Genomic DNA, 18,236 nt, shown 5'->3' on the forward strand with positions numbered 1-18,236 from the left:
TTCTCTTTTGTGCCTCAAGAGTGAAGTGACCACCAATGTAGGAAAGCATATAGCTGTTATTTACACACCAGTGTGACACACTAAAACAAAGAACTCTCAGTAAAGTTTGAAATGTGTAAATCACAGTCCTTAGCTGAAGACTGAAAACATGCCCATTACAGATGATATTAGCAACTACAGTCAGCAACACAACACATCTTTAAGAATGGTGGTCTCCCATACACTTATGATGACGCTATTATGTGTGGGATTGCAAGAAAATCCCTGTTATGATGAAAAATACCTCAATTAACAAAATGTCTCCAACCACAAAATTTCACTTATAATGAATCATGAACAAATACATAATTAAAAAAAAAAAAACCGAAAAGGTTCCATTTGGAAATCTGGAGTAACATTCAACAAAGTGCAGCTTCTTTCAACTAAGAAGGAAAACATTCGTTGAATTGTGTACTCAGCAGAGTACTATGGCTGTCACACGGCCACGCCATAGCTCAAGCGGTTAGTTGCTGGCTTCCCACTGCAGTGGCCCGGGTTCGATCCCGGGTCTGATCAAGTTGGATTTGTGGTGGACAAAGTGGCATTGGGGCACGTTTTCTCTGAGTACTTCGGTTTCCCCTGCCAATCTTCATTCCACCAATTGCTGCACAATCACCCTCACCTATCATCTGGGGCTGGTACAATAGGCCAGAAGTGGCCGCAGTACAAGAGACTTAGTCCCACCCCACTAGCAATAAAAAAAAATGGCTGTCACATTCCAGGATGAGAAAATGTGTGGTTTCTACTTTAGGGAAATTTGAAATAGAAATTGTACAGAAATAACCAATGCAATTTTAGGCCTAAGGACTGAAATATGGAATATTATCCTACTTCAACATGTGTCACAGAATTTCTCACTGTGTAAGTACAGTTCATCAGTATTGGGCACCACTTTCAGCACCTGTTGTGCTATAAGGAAAGAAAAGCAGTTCTACTGATAACATTTTTCTAGCATGGATAAAACCTCAACTTTTGATTGTGCAATAGTGGTCAACTTTCTTATGAACACCAGCTGGCATCTTGCTCTATGCACAGATGGTAATAAAGCTGCAAATGAAGGAATGAACTTCTCCATATTGCATATATCTTGACAGCAAACAAACATCGTGTGTGAATGAAACACCATTTTCAATGACAACCCCCAAAGTTGAATTTGCCCTATGTTTTTAGCTTTTACATATTTTAAGCAGCTGTCTGGAATCATCATAATAGTTTTAAATTTCTTAGCTTTTTACATGTTCTGCTGTGAAACACTATGGTGATTAATGGGTATTTTCTTCCTGAAATGAAACAGGTTTAATACAAATATCTGCTGTATGGTTTTAGAATTAAATGTCTTCCACTCTACAAGACTGACACCCCCTACCATAGTTACTTTTAATTAACTCACATAACTGCACATCACTTCAAACAGGTAACCTAGAAAAATTAAATTTCAGAAAAACCAGTTTGTCCCATCTCTTTATTACTGTCAAAAGAACATATAATTTTTCCTTCAAATAGTTTTACATTACTTTCTGAGGACTCAGCATTCTCTTTCTCTATGATAATCTTTAAAGGATTAAGAGGAAGCATCCAAGGCAGAAAACAGAACAAGTAACTATTAGTCACCCAGTGTGATACAGCAATGCAGAAAACGGAGTTTAATGACTGGTTACTTTGGGAGGAAGAGCAGTGCATTTAATCTTTTTTAAACAGATTATTATCGTAAAACAAATCTGACACTCAAAATTCCAAACATACCCAATATTTCTAGTTTTCAGAAAAAGCTTTTTGCCCTCCTGCCCATCCACTCTTCTGCTTAGACTGTAGTTACATGCAAATATTTTACTTACGAAACTTTATCAAAGTTTTATGATTATGCATATACAAATGACAAATAAATCTGGTTCTCTGGTCTCCCCACTGTGTTGACCGCAATGCTTTTCTAAGTACAGTATGTTTGAATACACAGCAAATCTTTCCTTAAATAACCAGCAATATAAACAAATTTAAATTTTTGGCACTGGTCCAGTTTCGGATGAGGTCATTAATCAAGCTGCAAACACCTTTCATAAAATCCATTTACTAAGCAAAAGAATTCTTTCTTCATAGTTACTATATAAAAGAATTCTTTGTTCATACTGATCCTGTTTTGTGTGACAGTTTTGTCCCCATCTTCAGAAAGATACAGGCTGAAAAGTTCTTCCAAAATGTTGGCAACATAGACCACTTCTGCACAGTGCTATCACACAAAAATTGATTCACTGTAACTAACAAAATGCTGCGAAAGCCTAAAATTTGTAACTGTTTCTTCTTCCAATTTCAAAAATAAATGTGGTTTGTGCTAGATAAACTTGTAGATATTCAACATTCTTATAGTCATGACTGCTGACAATACAGACTGCACATCGTGTATTTTAGGTGTCATTCAGATGTAATAAACTCTTTATTATTCTCCTTCAAAATAAAGGATTTTGTCACATATTACAGCCTTTTTCAGTCAACAGACATTCAGATTGAAAAGAAGGGCAATACCATATCTTTAACTTAAGAAATTGTACCTACTGGGTACTAGAAATTAATATGAGAATAACCACACATTATCCATTATTTAAGAGCTATTCCATAATCAGGAATGAATGTTACTTACCTATCAGGTAAGCATATCTCAACTGTCTTTTTCCAGTAAATACCTGTTTTATATTGCTTCTAAAATTCATAATCACACCCCTTTATGGTGCACAGACCAATGCACTGGTACTTGTGTCCTGTTCCATTGGTGCTGAATGTACAGTCTGGATGTGATAGAGGGCTTTCTCTTCATCTGAGATTGAAACAGGAGCACCTGACATGAGGTCTTTACCTTCCAAACTCTTTGGGAAAGCGATTACATCACGTATACTATCAGAACCACATAACAATGCTATAAGCCTGTCAATACCTGAAACAAAGTACATATTTTAATGTCTAACATTACTTCAGATTATGAAATAGTACCCGGGAACAGGGTCCTAAACTTGAACACTGTTGCTTCTTACATAAGGACAAAACAATCTATAAATTTTTGAGTAACTGAGAAAGGAGGTAGCATTTACAATATTTGGCCTTTGACATACAGATAAAAGATTGTAGCGAATTCCATGCAATATAGTTCTTCTTGATAAGCCAATGATCACTTTGCTGGCCATGAAATTTTTCACATTATGGATTCCAAGAGTTCAATTTCATGTTCACAACAGTCTGAGGAGAATGACATGGGTAAGGCAGGTATCATAAATATGTGAAAAGAAAAATGTATATAAAATTTTAGTTGGTAAACCTGAAGGGATGGGGCTATCTGTGGGAGTTGGCAGTAGACAGAAGGATACATTAAAATGAATCTTAAGGAACTAGGATATGAGTTTGAAAACTTCATTCAACTGTCTCTGGATAGAGACCAAAGTGGCAGTTCTTATGAATATGGATATGAACCTTTGGAGTAGCATAAAAGTGGGGAAATTTTTGACCAGCTAAGCACCCATCAGCTTTTCAAGGACTCATCTCCACAGAATTAATTTCACCACTAACTGTCACCAAAATGTATAGCTTATACATTCTTTCATCTAATGACTCAACTAACAGAACATTCCAGAGGACCCACTTATAATAACTATTTGTTTTCATACTGAAGTGATAATGAAATAGGAAGAAAATAAAACCACCTATTTCAGGAACTACAACTGGTTCAAATGGTTCTACTCATGTTAATTCAGTAAAATGTGAACTACTTACCCAGTGCAATACCACCATGTGGTGGACAGCCACTATGTAGTGCATCCAGTAGATGTTGCAGAGAACTGGGATCTATATCAAGTATGTCCTTTAGCACGTACAGCTGCAGAACTGGATCATGAATACGAATAGAGCCTCCACCAACTTCACAACCATTCAGCACTAAGTCATAATGCAAACTTCTTGCCTTCAGTACCATGAAAAAAGAAAACAGCTAGATTTTGCAGTCATTTCGGTCTGACACAACCAGAAGATTTCTAAAATTTCACACTTATTCAATTGTATTCAGTTTTTATTATCTCACTTTATTACTAATATTGTAGCATGCAGATCCGTTGCTAAGTAATGACTCTGTAAACAATGCCTGCTGCTAGGCAACAGATTCATAACAAGCAACAATTGAACAGCAACAGAGGAATGGTGTTTCTGTGTGGTCTGTGCCAAGAAGTTATAACCAGGATAATTAAGAGAGTGAGTGAATGAAGTGCAGGGAAGTGAATAGTTGGTTGGTGAGCTAGTCAGAGAACTGCAGTTCAGGCTGTAGCTGTTAGAAGCTAGTAGCTGAGACAGGGGGATAGTTCTGGAACCCAGAATAAGGGGAATATCCACCACTATAAGCTGTTACCAGGCAGTGACTGGTGAAGACACAGGCAGACTGAAAAGACTTAGTGTGTAAAGCTATCCCTGTAACAGGCCATGGAAGCCCATAGGATAGTGGGACGTCAAGGCTCCCACATCTTCTAGACAATCGGCTCACAGATGGCAGCCCTATGCACCAGCCACCCTTTATCCCCCAGGAAAATTCCTGTACTCATCTCTGTTAGAGGCTGAGTCAACCCCAGGATCATAGTGTGGTGGGAAGGATTAGATAAATTGGAAAAATCCAATGACCTCATCAGGGATCAAACTTGTGACATTCCAGCTTGTAGCATAGTGCCTCAATCAACTACGCTATGGCATGCCCGACTTAGTGTGTGCTGTAGTGTATTGTAGAGTGTGTGAATTAGTGATACCACTATAGTTGCTTGTAGTTACAATCTGGAAGCTTTCAATAAATCCAGTTACCAATCCGAATCCTGTCTATAGTCACTCAATCATGTGACAACATTAATAATACTTATGACATAATTATGGATTGCTTACCAAACAATTTTCTTGAACTACGTGTAGTAAGAATATACAAGTACTTAAGATCATAATTATATACTTCTTCTATCAAGAATTTCTCATTAAGAAATATTATAAGCTGGTTCCTTCTAAACATTTCAAGAGAATTCCAATATACTGTGTTCCATTAGCAAAGGGCTAGAAGCTGTCACAGGCATAGGTCAACAAACTTTACATGGGAAATAAATGTAAATGTACACTGAGATCTGAAGGCTCACAGGAGGTACATGTTCACATGTTCTTGACCTCAGCACTAGATGGAAGCAACTGTGAAGAAACATCTTTTAGTGTTCCCTTCCTGGATTATCAGTTTGTGAATCATATTGCAGAATTATTAAACCAAGATTTATCTACTACAGGATTCTGACAATGGTGTATAACACATGGAGATATTCAGTTTTTGGACTTTATCCATGTATTACACATGGAGATATTGGGTTTTGTTCCCCTTGCTATGCACTGGCCGGCTTTCTCCGTAGGATACTCAGTCCTTCTGCTGGTAAATCCGACTCTTTCGTTAAGAATTCGGGCCACTTCTTACAGTTATTAAAGACCGTTAACCTTCACTCTCGAGATACTCTCGTTAGCTTTGACGTCGTCAGTCTCTTCACTAATGTACCAGTTGACGAAGTCCTACAAATCATCGAAAACAAGCTCCACGACAATGTCACACTGACGGAATGGTCTGTCTTGCAGGTCGAAGCCTTCATGGAGCTGCTGGAAGTCTGCTTGAGAACCACCTATTTTCAGGTCGACGACAAGTTCTTCCAACAGAAAGATGGCATGGCTATGGGAAATTCTCTCTCGCCTATCATTAGCAACATCTTCATGGAACATTTTGTAAAACTAGCTCTTGACTCAGCACAGTACAAACCATCGCTGTGGCTACGATACGTGGATGACACTTTTGTGGTCTGGCCCCATGGTCCAGAGAGATTACAGAATTTCTTCGACCACCTGGATAGTTTAAGGCCTTCCATCTGCTTCACTATGGAAACTGAGTCAGACAATGTGATCTCTTTTCTGGACGTTCTGGTCATTAGGGAAGAGACGGCACTGGTCACACAAGTCTATAGGAAACCCACCCACACTGGCCAATACCTCAACTTCAAATCTAACCATCCCCCACTTGTAAAAAGAGGTATGATTAAAAGTCTCCACGACAGAGCCTCCACCATATGCCAAGATCGACAAGATTTGGTCAAAGAAATTAAGAACCTGAGACACGATCTCCAGTTGAACGGTTATCCCAAAGGCTTCATTGACTCGGTCATTAATTCCAAGGGCAGTAGTCATCCGAAGAAAGAGGAAAAACCTCTGTGTTCTGTATATGTTCCATATGTGAAGGGTGTTTCTGAAAAGTTTAAACGGATAGGTAATTGATATAATATTAGGACCGTCTTCTGAACAAAACACTCTTAGGAACTCTCTTATGAAAACCAGACCGAAAAGAGATCCGCAACAGACGGCACAGTGCGTCTATAGCATTCCCTGTGAATGTGGCAGAAGCTACATTGGCGAAACAGGCAGACCTCTGGCTGTGCAGCTCCGGGAACATAGGCATAACCTCAAAGAAGGTCTTCTAGAGAAATCTAAACTAGCTCAACAGGCCTATGAAGAGGAACATAGGGTAGGCTGGGATATTGAAAGCCACATCAGGTATAGAAAATATAAGGAAGCGGCCCATATGGCACGCTCAGCCAACCCAGTTTGAACTTTTCTCCCATTTGGATCCCCATTATGAGCAATGAAGTCACCAATTCACATAGAAGATCTGTATGACGTGATATATGTTTTTATTGATTTCTATTAGGTTCTAAATTAGATAGACGTGATTTACTCCATTGTTGACGCTAATTAGACACTATTAATTTTGTACTAGTTTTCCTTTCTAGTCCATGCCGTGGGGTCATGGACCTGGTTATTAGTTTGGTTTCGTGACATAAATTTCTACGGCTCTATCTATCCTGGTTCCACGCTTGTACGTGTTTGGAACAATTTGTAATGTATATTTTTCTTATTAGCTCTGATGGACTTACCCTGGTCTCAGGTATTTATAACCTTTGTGTTTTGGGACATCATTTGTCCAATGATTGAGGCTAGCTCTTCCTAAGAGACCCAACAGAATAGGTGTTTTCCCTCACCTGAGGATGGAAACAGATCCAGTTTCAGAAATGTCCTGTTTTTCTTAGTTATCTTAAAACCAGGATGATGGATAAAGTCCGAAAACCCAATATCTCCAAGATGCATCTGTTTGTAGACTGTGGAATTATAATGACAAATAAGGTAATAGAATGTGATGAGAAATACATAAAAATGTCCATGCTATGGAGATGTTGACCCAACCTATGACCAAGTACATAAAATAAAAATGTATTAAGCAAACCAAACTAAATAGATGTTAAAAATGCAAATGTCAGACCTGCAAAATGGATTCCACCAAGAGTACCTCTCAATACCCAAGAACTACAGATGTACATAACATTGTGCAAAGCAATATATACATAAATATAACTGGACTCACCCTAAGAGGATCTTTCTGAAGAATATAAATATCATCTGGATGTGGCTGTGTGAATGGGTGATGGGCTGTTTCAAAACTGCCTGGTTTCTCTCCTGGGAAGAACAGTGGGAAATCCAGAACCCACAAGAAATTGAAACGTGAAGTTCGATGATGATTTACACCTTTACTTTCCAAGTAGTCTACATAATCCACCCTCAACTTACCAAGCAGCTTCAGCTACAAAAACAATTCTTAATTAAAATAATGAATTATCTAACAAACCCAACTCCAAGGTATAAGATCTTCATTAAGCAGCTGGTATTCAGGTAGATCAGAAATTCTATACATTTATGAAATACAAAGATTCTTTTAACATTTTCATGAAAATTCTCCATCCAAAATTTTGTATACATTTCTCATTTCCATTTCACATGCAACATGCCCTACATGACTGTGCCCTCTTAATTTAGTCATCTCAACCATATCATGAGAAAAGCATAAGTAATGAGGTTCCTTATAAAGTATTTTGTATTTTACTATATCATCTCTCTTCAGCTCCTTGCTCTCATACACTCATTCTGCACTCTCCCCTAAGAGTGAGACAAAATATCTCATAAGACTACAGTCTTTTAGAGAGCCGGGCCATAGCTCAAGCGGTTAGTCGCTGGCTTCCCACCACAGCGGCCTGGGTTTGATTCCAGGTTTGGTCAAGTGGGATTTGTGGTGGACAAAGTGGCGGTGGGGCAGGTTTCCTCCGAGTACTTTGGTTTCCCCTGCCCATCTTCATTCCACCAATTGCTCCACAATCACCCTCACCTATCATCTGGGGCTGGTACAATAGGCCAGAAATGGCCGCAGTACAAGAGACTTAGCCCCACCCCACTAGCAATAAAAAAGTAGTCTTTTATACCAATAACTTCTAACTTTTAGGCTCTCACATAACCACTATACCAATCAAATCACTATTCTTTAGAATAAAGTTTTCTATATTAGTTTTTCTAAGTATGAGTATAATATGATATTAAATTAAAAAAAAATAAATAAAAGCAGATAGCAGGAGATGTTGACCTGAAACACTTAAAGACTGAGCTGTTAACTCAATTAACCTTGAGCATTTAGGAACACACAATTTAAACCGACTTCCATTATCATACTAGAAGCCAAATTTTAATTTTTGGGTAATGGTATTTTTATTGTAAACAATGTGATTCCAGGCTTGTCAGACCCATGCATCAGCCATCACAGTACTGTGATGCACAAACAATAAAGATTAATACAAAACACTTCGATCCAAATTCACTCTATTTACATATACATACAAAAATTTCTGGCTTAATGTAGAAGGTAGGAAATAAAGTACTTAATTTCTTCTCTAGAAATAGGGGCGTATAAAGTATTCTGAGGCATAAATTATGTCAATAAGTATGGTAATTCAAATGTAGCCTTATAGTCTTCATTATCATATGCTTTCTGCCTCTCTGATCTCAACTATCATCATACACACATTTCTCTTTCTTCCACACAGTCCAGACTAGTGAGATCTTACTGTACTACCCAATTTGTCACACATAAGCTAAATACTTCATATTTGGAAACCAAAAACACAAAACATGTACTCATTGGCTAAGAATGATGTCATACAAAACAATATAAATATCTTCAAAATAAAGTTAACTCACAACTTGCTGTCTGTCTCCAAGAGCCAGCATAATTAAGTCAAAAGGTTCTGGATCTAGCTTCTCTTTCAGAGCTGTGACTACAACAGTACTGAAGTTTTTTTGTAGATTCTCCTCCCAGTCCTCAACAGATGTCACTTTACTCAGTATCAGCTTAGTGGAAGAAAACTGTTTCTTGGCCAAGCCTTCATACTTATTTTTTATTGTTGTTGTTAGATGAACCTAAACATATAAAAAAATGAAATTAACATACACTTCTAATAACAGTCAACAAGCACTCTGGAAGACAGATTAAGCTGAAATGGTTTCGAATGGCCTCTGAAAAATGAAAAGAATTAAAATTTGGACAATGAAGAAAGTTGTGAAGAACTCTGGCCAGATCAGTCATTGTTGCAATAGGTGCAAGCAACCTCACAGAATGCCTATACAGGATGTTCAAGTGTAGATACTATTAATGAAATGTCACACAGCCCCAGTCCACCTGATGTCTCCAAAGGAGATGAACAGAACGAACCTCATCAACAGACACTACAAGAGCAAGTAAATTCACAATGGTCATTTCCATCTCAACCTGGGAAATGCAGAGTTCATGACTATACAAGAGGTCCCACTGGAAACAGCAACAAAGCACCATACATAAATGAGAGTTACAGCCTCGTTTTCTGCAGAAATATCACACTGCCAGTGGCAAAGACTAACCAACGGTATCACCATTACTTAGACACACCTGACAGTGGACTGCCTCCAGCATCTCACATGACCGAATATGAAATGATTGTCTTCTGGCCATAATGATACAAATGGGACACTTCATACAAGACCAACTGACAGACTAATGGGCAACAAGGTATCAGTTTTGCACACATTTCTATAGCAACATGATAAAATGAGGCAGAGTCCTATAAATCCTTTATTTCTTACACTTCTCAGACAAGAGGAATGAAATTGATGAGATGGATGAAAATTGTGATATTCTGAATATGGAGTTGTTCCAAATATTACAACACTTCCGAACATCTGTCAGTAGACAAATTTACTGTTCTCTTCAAAGGAAGAGTACTTTTAAACAGTACAGTCCACAAAGGCATGAATGCTTTCACCATAAACATATATAAATTCTGTGACTCCACCAATATGACAGCATACCTGTGGATAGACAAATGGTATAATGTACAAGACTTGACAGATACACATGCTACAGCAACAGAACTTGAAAAGTAGATGGATGAGGTCACACGTTGTACATGGATAATTTCTTCTCCTCTCCCACCTTATTCAATGACCTGACAGGGGAAAAAATATACTGCTGAACTGTGAGACCAAGTAGGAAGGGCATGCCAGAAGCCCTAAGGCACAAGAAGATACAACTGAAATGGGGTGACATTCAAGTGCAAACCAGGGGTGACTTGACAGCAGTGGTGTGGATGAACAAAAGGGACATTCACATGTTGACCAACATTCACAATCCACCAGCAGAATGTGCCTTCTGTAATGAATGAGAGATGCTGTGGAAGAATATAACCATCATGTGGCTCATGTGGATAAGGGGAACAGGATAGCCAATAGCTATTCAATAGGGCATTACATATGGGAATGGATGAAGAAACTGCTCTTCCATCTGTTAGACATGGATATCATGAATAGTTACATTCTTCTTTCTTCACGTGGTAGAAAGTACATGTCAGACACAGAATTCCATGTTGCCCTTGTGGGGATGGTGAGGAATACAGAGGCACATGCTGGGTAACAGCCACATGTACAGAAACCATTAGCTAGGCCAGGAAATGTTGTCAGTAAAGTCACTAGACTGGACTCTAGTAGCAACAATCACTGGCCTGCTCCATTCAATCAAATGTGTTGCTGCATACGTTCAGCTTGCAGGGTAATGAATAAAGTCAGTGTGAAGTGTCACATATATGAGGTGGGTTTACATGTGAACAGAACTGTTTCTTGGAATATCACACCAAGACACAGCTGTTAACTGCTGCAAGTGCAACCTCCAGCTGTAATGCAAGTAAAAGAAACTCAAGATTTATAAACTTCTAGAGTATAGTATATACTTATGTAATTAATATATTGTAATGTGCTGAAGAGTGCATATCCAAACAGTCATTTCCTAGGTACTGATCCATGTTCCCACTACAATGCTACAATTGGAATGCATCCATTCCTAGACAGCAGAAGCAATGCAATATTGTAATTCTAACAGTGAGTCCCCATGGTTACAATGTTACAATATTAATGGTATTATTTTTAAAAAAGGCCCTGCACAATCTGTTTTATTTGCATACAAGTGGCATTTATTTTGTAATTTTACCGTTCTTACTTTAGACAATAGTGAAGTTTTCCATATAGACTGCACTAAAATTTAAGTACCACAAAAAAACTTTATGGGGCTGTTTGCCCATAGCATTTAAACCCATCCTTTGAAATTTAATCAAGGGCATTCACTGAAGTTTGATGACAATAGAAAATGTACTATTTCCTCAGAAAAAGGTGTTAATGTATGGAATATCATAAAAATACAACATCATCCTGTGAACTGAAAGGACACACACCACCTAGTCTTATTTTTTGTTTCATCCACTTTAGCTTTATCCACTATCAAGTGCTGCCATAGGCCTACCAGAAAAAACCAAAGTTGCTCAGGGATAAATGCTGTTGTACAAACACACCCAGAATACTTCCACAGATTACCCTCAAAAGACTACCAGCACAGACAGCATGAAAATCTGCATTCCTCTAGACATAATATATCTATTAACGGAATTGTTGTACTCAGTGTATAACAATGAGCCAATCTCTTCAGTTGTGGCACTTTCAACATAAATATGCTGAACTGATCTATTGGATCACGGCAAGCAACAAGTTAGGTAAGCAAGAACTGATTTAGTTTATACAGCAAAAATAATATTTGCACATTTTAATAGGCCAATGCTAGAAAAAAATTATATATTGAAGTGCCAAAAGTCATGGGATAGGTACCTAGTACCGTGTAGGACCCCCTCTAGCCCAGCGAAGTGCAGCAACTAGACGTGGCATCGATTCCACAAGTGGACGGAAGACCTCTGGAGAGATGTTGAGCCATGCCGTCTGGATAGCCGCCCACAGCTCCCTGGTATTTGTAGGTGTAGGATTTTTGGTGCAAATGGACCTCTCAACCACGTCCCATAAATGCTCGACTGGGTTCATGTCGGGTGAACGTGGTGGCCCCACAATTTGTCGGAACTCTCCAGAATTTTCCTCAAACCAATTCTGGACAACTCCGGCCCGATGACATGGTGCATTGTCCTGCTGGAATATCCCATCGTTGTGGGGGTACAGGAAGTCCCTGAAGGGCTGAAAATGGTCACCAAGCATTGTAACGTAGCGGTCACCGGTCAATGACGTGTTTAGGTGGACGAGCGGACCCAACTCATGCCACATAAACACACCCCACACCAGTATGGAACCACAACCAGCCTGCACAGTGCCTTGTTGACAACTGGGGTCCATGGCCTCATGGGGTCTGCGCCACAACCGAACCCTACCATCCGCCTGAAACAACTGGTACTGTGACTCATCGGACCATGCCACATGCTGCCAATCCTCCAGGGTCCAATTAGCGACGTCACAAGCCCAGGTGAGGTGCTGGGACTGGTGTCGTGGTGTTAACAGAGGCACTCTGGTCGGTCTTCTGCTCCCATATCCCATGGAAGCTAAAGAACGCTGCACTGACCTGCTGGATATGCATCTGGTACCTCCTGCATTGAATGTTGATGTAATTTCAGCCAGCGTCGCTTGTCTGTTACTATGGTCAATTCTAGCTAGACGCCGCTGGTCACGATCATTAAGCACCTGTGGTCAGCCACTGCGCTGTCCACGGTGGGTGGAAATGCCTTCCACAAGGTATTCCCAGTAAACACGTGACACCGTGGATCGAGGAATGTTGAATGACTGCACAACTTCGGAAATGGAATGTCCCATCTGCCTGGCACCCACTATCATGCCCCGTTCAAACTCTGATAATTCACGTCGGCTTGCCATGAGCAGACTGGCCGGTGTTCAACCTGACTCATGAGAGAACACATCACAACTGATACTGCTCTGGGCATTCCCAAGCCGTCAAGGGATGTTGGCGTAACTTAAAAATAAATTTACATACTGCTATCCCATGACTTTTGGCACTCGAGTGTATAGTTAATCCACACATACACGCTGTCCACTGATATTCTTTGTGCACTGAAATCATGATAATTAATATATCTTGTTTAAAAATGTACCCTCTAGACTCATTATCACTGGCCCTGACATCCCTAATACTCTCAGCCAGACAGCACATTATCACAACCCTGATTCTAAGTTAGGGCTCCCCTTATGACCTGACATTTGGCTGGATTCGGGGTAAAGTAGTTAAATGCATAAACAGACTCACACTTCCTTTTGGCACAACAACTGCTTGAGCTGTGAAGTCTGAAACTTCCATTCCAGTTGAATCGCTCAATTTGACTGCATGTGCCACATCTTTGAGCTAAACAGATGAAAATGAAACATTATACACTATATTTAAAACTCTTACCTCCACTTTTATGAAACATGAAAGTAAAGCTGTACAAAGATATGCAGGGCATGATGTATGCATGGGTGATGAGAAATGCACCCAAAAAATCTGGTTGGAAAACCTGAACAGTAGAGACCATTTGGTAGACCCAGGTGCAGATGGGAAAATATTTAAATGGATTTACAAGAAATATGATGTATGTACACTGCATTTAGACTACTGAGGATAGGGTGAGGTCAAAGGCTCTTGTAATGCAGTAATGAACACTCTGATACTTTATGAGGCAGGGTTCCTTGACTACCTGAGTTACTATCAGCTTCTCGAGAACGACTCTGCTTCATGCAGTCAGTCAAGTTTAAAGAAAAGTGCAACTGGCAGTGCTTTAATACACATACTGCCCAAGCATGCTAAGTATGATTAATATTCATCAGCACTGCATGGTCTGAAAGAAATCTGTACCTTCATTTCAAAACGTGTATCAGGCTTATCAGTTCCATATAGCTCCATTGCTTCCGCATATGTCATCCTGGGGAATGGAACAGAGATTCCATTTTCTTTCTCATGTGGCCAGCAGTGCTCTAGCAGACCTTCAACCAGAGAGAAAAGTCCCTCACGATCTGAAAATGACAGCTCAATGTCTAGCTGAAATCATAAATTATTCACAAATGAAGATTAGTAAAGAGACATTAAAGAAAGTGTCTAAAATTATATCATATTGTAGTTCTGCACAGTGCATCCTCCAACAAGGATATGTTGCATGTTTTCAGCTCTCTCTAGGTTCAGAAAAAAATGTGAACTCATAATGAATCAGGGAACAGGACTGATTTCTTGGCAGTAATTTACTGTCTTGTTACAGATGTAATCTAAGCAGATACATGGCTGTGATAACAAAATTTGTCACAAACTCACAACTGGTACAAAGTTCTCAAAGCAGTATCAAGGTTGTGGTCTACTGGGGTTTGATGTCATGTATTTTAGTAGAGGTACCAGCATTTTGGAAGAACCAGCTGCCACCAGCCATCAGTGCAGAAAAGACTGTTCTTCTGAAGGCAGCAGATTATTCTGTCTGTGAAGGTGATCCACTGGCACCACAAGCAGACAGAAAGTATTTAAGTGTATTCCCACAAATATTCTCACAAAATAACATTTTTCAATAATGGAAAATGCTGATTTTTATAAACTCTTTTAGTAATATTTGCAGACATTTGTCTTCTCTCTTTTTCTTTCATGATAAAAATATATCAACTAAGTTGGCAGCTGAGACACTGGTGTAGTGCCTCACATACATTCATTCTAGCCATCTCTTTCATCCACACACGTGAGTATTATTATACTACTATATACACTAAGTCTATTTGGAAAGTAACCTCTGGTGAGCTGATAACAAAAGAGGCAATCAGAAAAAAACTGTACATACTTAAACTACTTCTCAACATAGTCACCACTGGAACTGAGGCACTTATTGTATTGAGGAATAAGTTTTTGAATGCCTTTGTCAAAGAAGTCTGCCGCCTGTGAGTTCAGCCATATGGCATAAAAGAGTCTGTAGCAGCAAACAGTGATAATGATGTAAATATAGATTTGTCTGATAATACTTGGATGATGCATGAACCTGTATTGTTATACAGTAAGCATACTGTAAGAGAACACTACACAATGTCATAACCTAGAATACTTAAACTTTATAGGTAATAAATAGGGAAACAATACACCACAAAGTACCTGAGTGAATTCAGGTTGTCTGTCTGGTCGAGCTCCTTCATCTCGATAACAACGAGCAACTTGGAAATAGCGGTCAATTGCACCAACCATTAACAGCTGCTTGAACTGCTGTGGGCTCTGAACCAATGAGTAGAACTGACCAGCCAGCCTTGATGGAACCACAAATTCTTGTGCACCCTAGTACCAATAAGACTGGAGATGAAGACTGGTTTGTCCTTTATTTCTTATGTTTGATAGTTTAATACAATCCTGACTTGTACAGTCAGTAAAACAGTTACCGATGTACTGATGAAATGGCTCTATCATTTCTTTGCACATTAAGTTAAACTCCATCTACTATGGGAATGAGGATGCATCACCACCAGTCAGTGATGTACTGTTCATATAATCATTACAATTTACTACATTCTGTTTTCAAGAAACATGTGATATTTATACACTGCTGGAAAATTCAAAAATACTTATATAAATGACTCTTCTTCCACAAGGTTGCTTAAACAAGGACAATACACCCCGGTTCACAGAGCAGATGAGACTTTGGTAAACATCAGTAACAATAATCAGTCATAGGTATCCATATGTGGATTTCATTGCAACAGATACAAGGGATAAGAAAAAGGAAAGAACACTGGTGAAATACATAAAGAAGGATAAGGATTAAATACTAGGGAAAATTATGAAATGGTAATCATGACTGGGAAGAGATCTCCAAATGGTTACACTATAACATTTAACTACCAAGAAAAATAAAGAAATTAACCTACATGAGAACTTTTAATTGAGAAGGTGAACTGCAAGTTCAGCCCTTCCTGGAGGATAATCACTCACAGAGCCAAGCATCAGAAAAGACACCACAAACATTCCTTTCAAACAAACCTCATGCTACAGCAATGAACAGCTACAAATGCACATAGCGGGAAGCCACCCACTCCTCTTCCAGCACCATCTCCCTCCTAATCCTAAGAAAGATCCATCTTCATGCTTCTTCCCCCCCCCATTCCATTCCAAAACCCACTCTCCCCATCACTCTCCATGTAGCTTGACCTGGGGCACAGATGGTTAAGCAATGTTTTATCTCCTTACCACCTGGATAGGTTACGGGTTGGGAACACAAGTTGCTCATTATTTTTGGGGCACTTTATGGTCCTTAGAAAAGTTGTTTCTTTCCTTTCACAACCTTCCCAGTACAATGACCCTGCCATCAAATTTGAGTGATCCAATACAGGACTAAAAAAACTGGAAGATGGTACATATACACAAATATGACATACCCTTAAGACATCCTTCACTCCTTGCTTCAAATTAGGAACATCTACAAATGCAACTGAATAGAAAGAAAAGCACTAATATAAACATCTGAAATATATACTGTTTACCCCAGGAGTTCTTCGGAACAGTGTTGGTGTTTCTACTTCCACAAAGTCACAGTGATTGCACAAATATTCCCTCATGCTCATCAGGACTTTGGAACGAAGCCGAAGATTGTGTTGCATCTCTGGGAAACGGAGGTCTAGATAGCGATACTTTAACCTCAGAGGCTCTTTGGCCTGCAAAGAAGATTTCAATTAGTTAAAAGTTTGGCCTCATCACCTCAATAAAACACCTGTATAGGAACATCAGAAAGTTATAAATAGGGAGAAAAGAAACCAATTCACTCATCAGAAACAGTTGCTTGCTCCCCACTGTCCCTGTGAGCCCTTTCTCTAATAAGTATCTTTTTCTCAGTGTATCTAATTTGCATGCATTCAATATACAGAGTACTGCAGAAACAGTGAAGCCTCTTAAGAGTTCAATCATCTGTTTCTCCACTACAGTATGACAGAATATGTGCAATGGATTTATAGCGCTGAATTTACAGTTCAATTTATCATAGAGCACTATTATGGAAGCATGTGTGCTTTACTGTAAAGCTTTCCATTCAAACAGGTCCATTACAGAACTAAAACAAGGATTTCAATTAAAGTTTTACCAACAGCCCCTTCTCCAAACAAAATTCATAAGCGGGCCAGACTTTGGTATGAAGACTCTGTAACCTATAAAATGCTACCCAATCAATCCTATTTCATGCACATTCCTCATAATATTATTCAGGTGTTAGCATCTGTCAACTGCAGTCCAAGGTCAGCACAAAAGCATGCTCAAGCTTGACAGACTGACAGAAGTGTGAAGTACCTCTTGCAGTGACCTGAACTTTCAACCGTACAAAATTTAAGTTGAGTAACAGCTCAGAGACCATGACAAAGAGATGTGCTTGCAATGTGTCCATCAGCTTCTGAAATTAATGGCTGCTAATCAAGATATGAGACAACATTCTAATGGTGGGGCATATTTTTTGAATGGCTCCACTAACAAGCAGAAACTTTCAATCCTAGAATGCTGAAAATTTGTATGAACTGCATGAAAGTCTTCTGCATGACCCAAAAGTTACTGTTTGGTATGCAGTGTCACATACTGCAATAGCTGTATCCCGTTTCTTTGAAGATGAAGATGGGCAAGCTATCACAAATTATGTCACATGGCTACACTCATATGACAGAAACATTTTTCATACCTGAGTAATGAATCTTCCAGGCCATGAAAATCTATTTCAGCATGATGAGTGCTGGGGCCCACATGGCAAGAATTAGTGTGGATGTGCTTGCAATCTGTGAATTCTCATTTCAATATGTGCCCTAAGCTCCTCATTCTCCAGATCTAACTGTTCCTGATTTCCTTTCCTGGGGATACCTAAAAACAAATGAATGGGCAGTCAGGCAGCACTCATTTAGCTATAAGCCAGAATCTGACAAGAAACTACCCATATTTCAGAAGAAAGACTTCATGAAGTGATGCAAAG

At 39.2% G+C, this 18,236-nt stretch overlaps 1 protein-coding gene across 6 annotated transcripts in view; it reads right to left on the reverse strand.

The window, feature by feature from the left end:
- The window catches only part of LOC111868558 (aspartate--tRNA ligase, mitochondrial), a 57,737-nt gene that overhangs the window by 739 nt on the left and 38,762 nt on the right, over positions 1 to 18,236 (reverse strand). For 2 of the 6 annotated variants that reach the window (XR_002843524.2, XR_002843523.2), the window contains exons 12-19: positions 16,777 to 16,947; positions 15,401 to 15,577; positions 14,138 to 14,320; positions 13,553 to 13,648; positions 9,142 to 9,360; positions 7,484 to 7,699; positions 3,793 to 3,979; positions 2,672 to 2,962 (exon numbers count right to left, since the gene is read on the reverse strand). Coding sequence is in view for 4 of the 6 variants with exons in the window: in XM_023859315.2 (XP_023715083.1) it covers positions 2,754 to 2,962; positions 3,793 to 3,979; positions 7,484 to 7,699; positions 9,142 to 9,360; positions 13,553 to 13,648; positions 14,138 to 14,320; positions 15,401 to 15,577; positions 16,777 to 16,947 (1,458 nt within the window). In the remaining 2 variants the exon portion in view is untranslated. Of the gene's footprint in view, positions 1 to 1,482; positions 2,963 to 3,792; positions 3,980 to 7,483; positions 7,700 to 9,141; positions 9,361 to 13,552; positions 13,649 to 14,137; positions 14,321 to 15,400; positions 15,578 to 16,776; positions 16,948 to 18,236 lie in introns of those variants that run through there. The other 4 variants (XM_023859315.2, XM_023859314.2, XM_023859312.2 and 1 more) reach the window with 2 other exon arrangements.

The sequence above is a fragment of the Cryptotermes secundus genome, unplaced genomic scaffold (genome assembly GCF_002891405.2).
Source record: "Cryptotermes secundus unplaced genomic scaffold, Csec_1.0 scaffold330, whole genome shotgun sequence".
NCBI lineage: Eukaryota > Metazoa > Arthropoda > Insecta > Blattodea > Kalotermitidae > Cryptotermes > Cryptotermes secundus.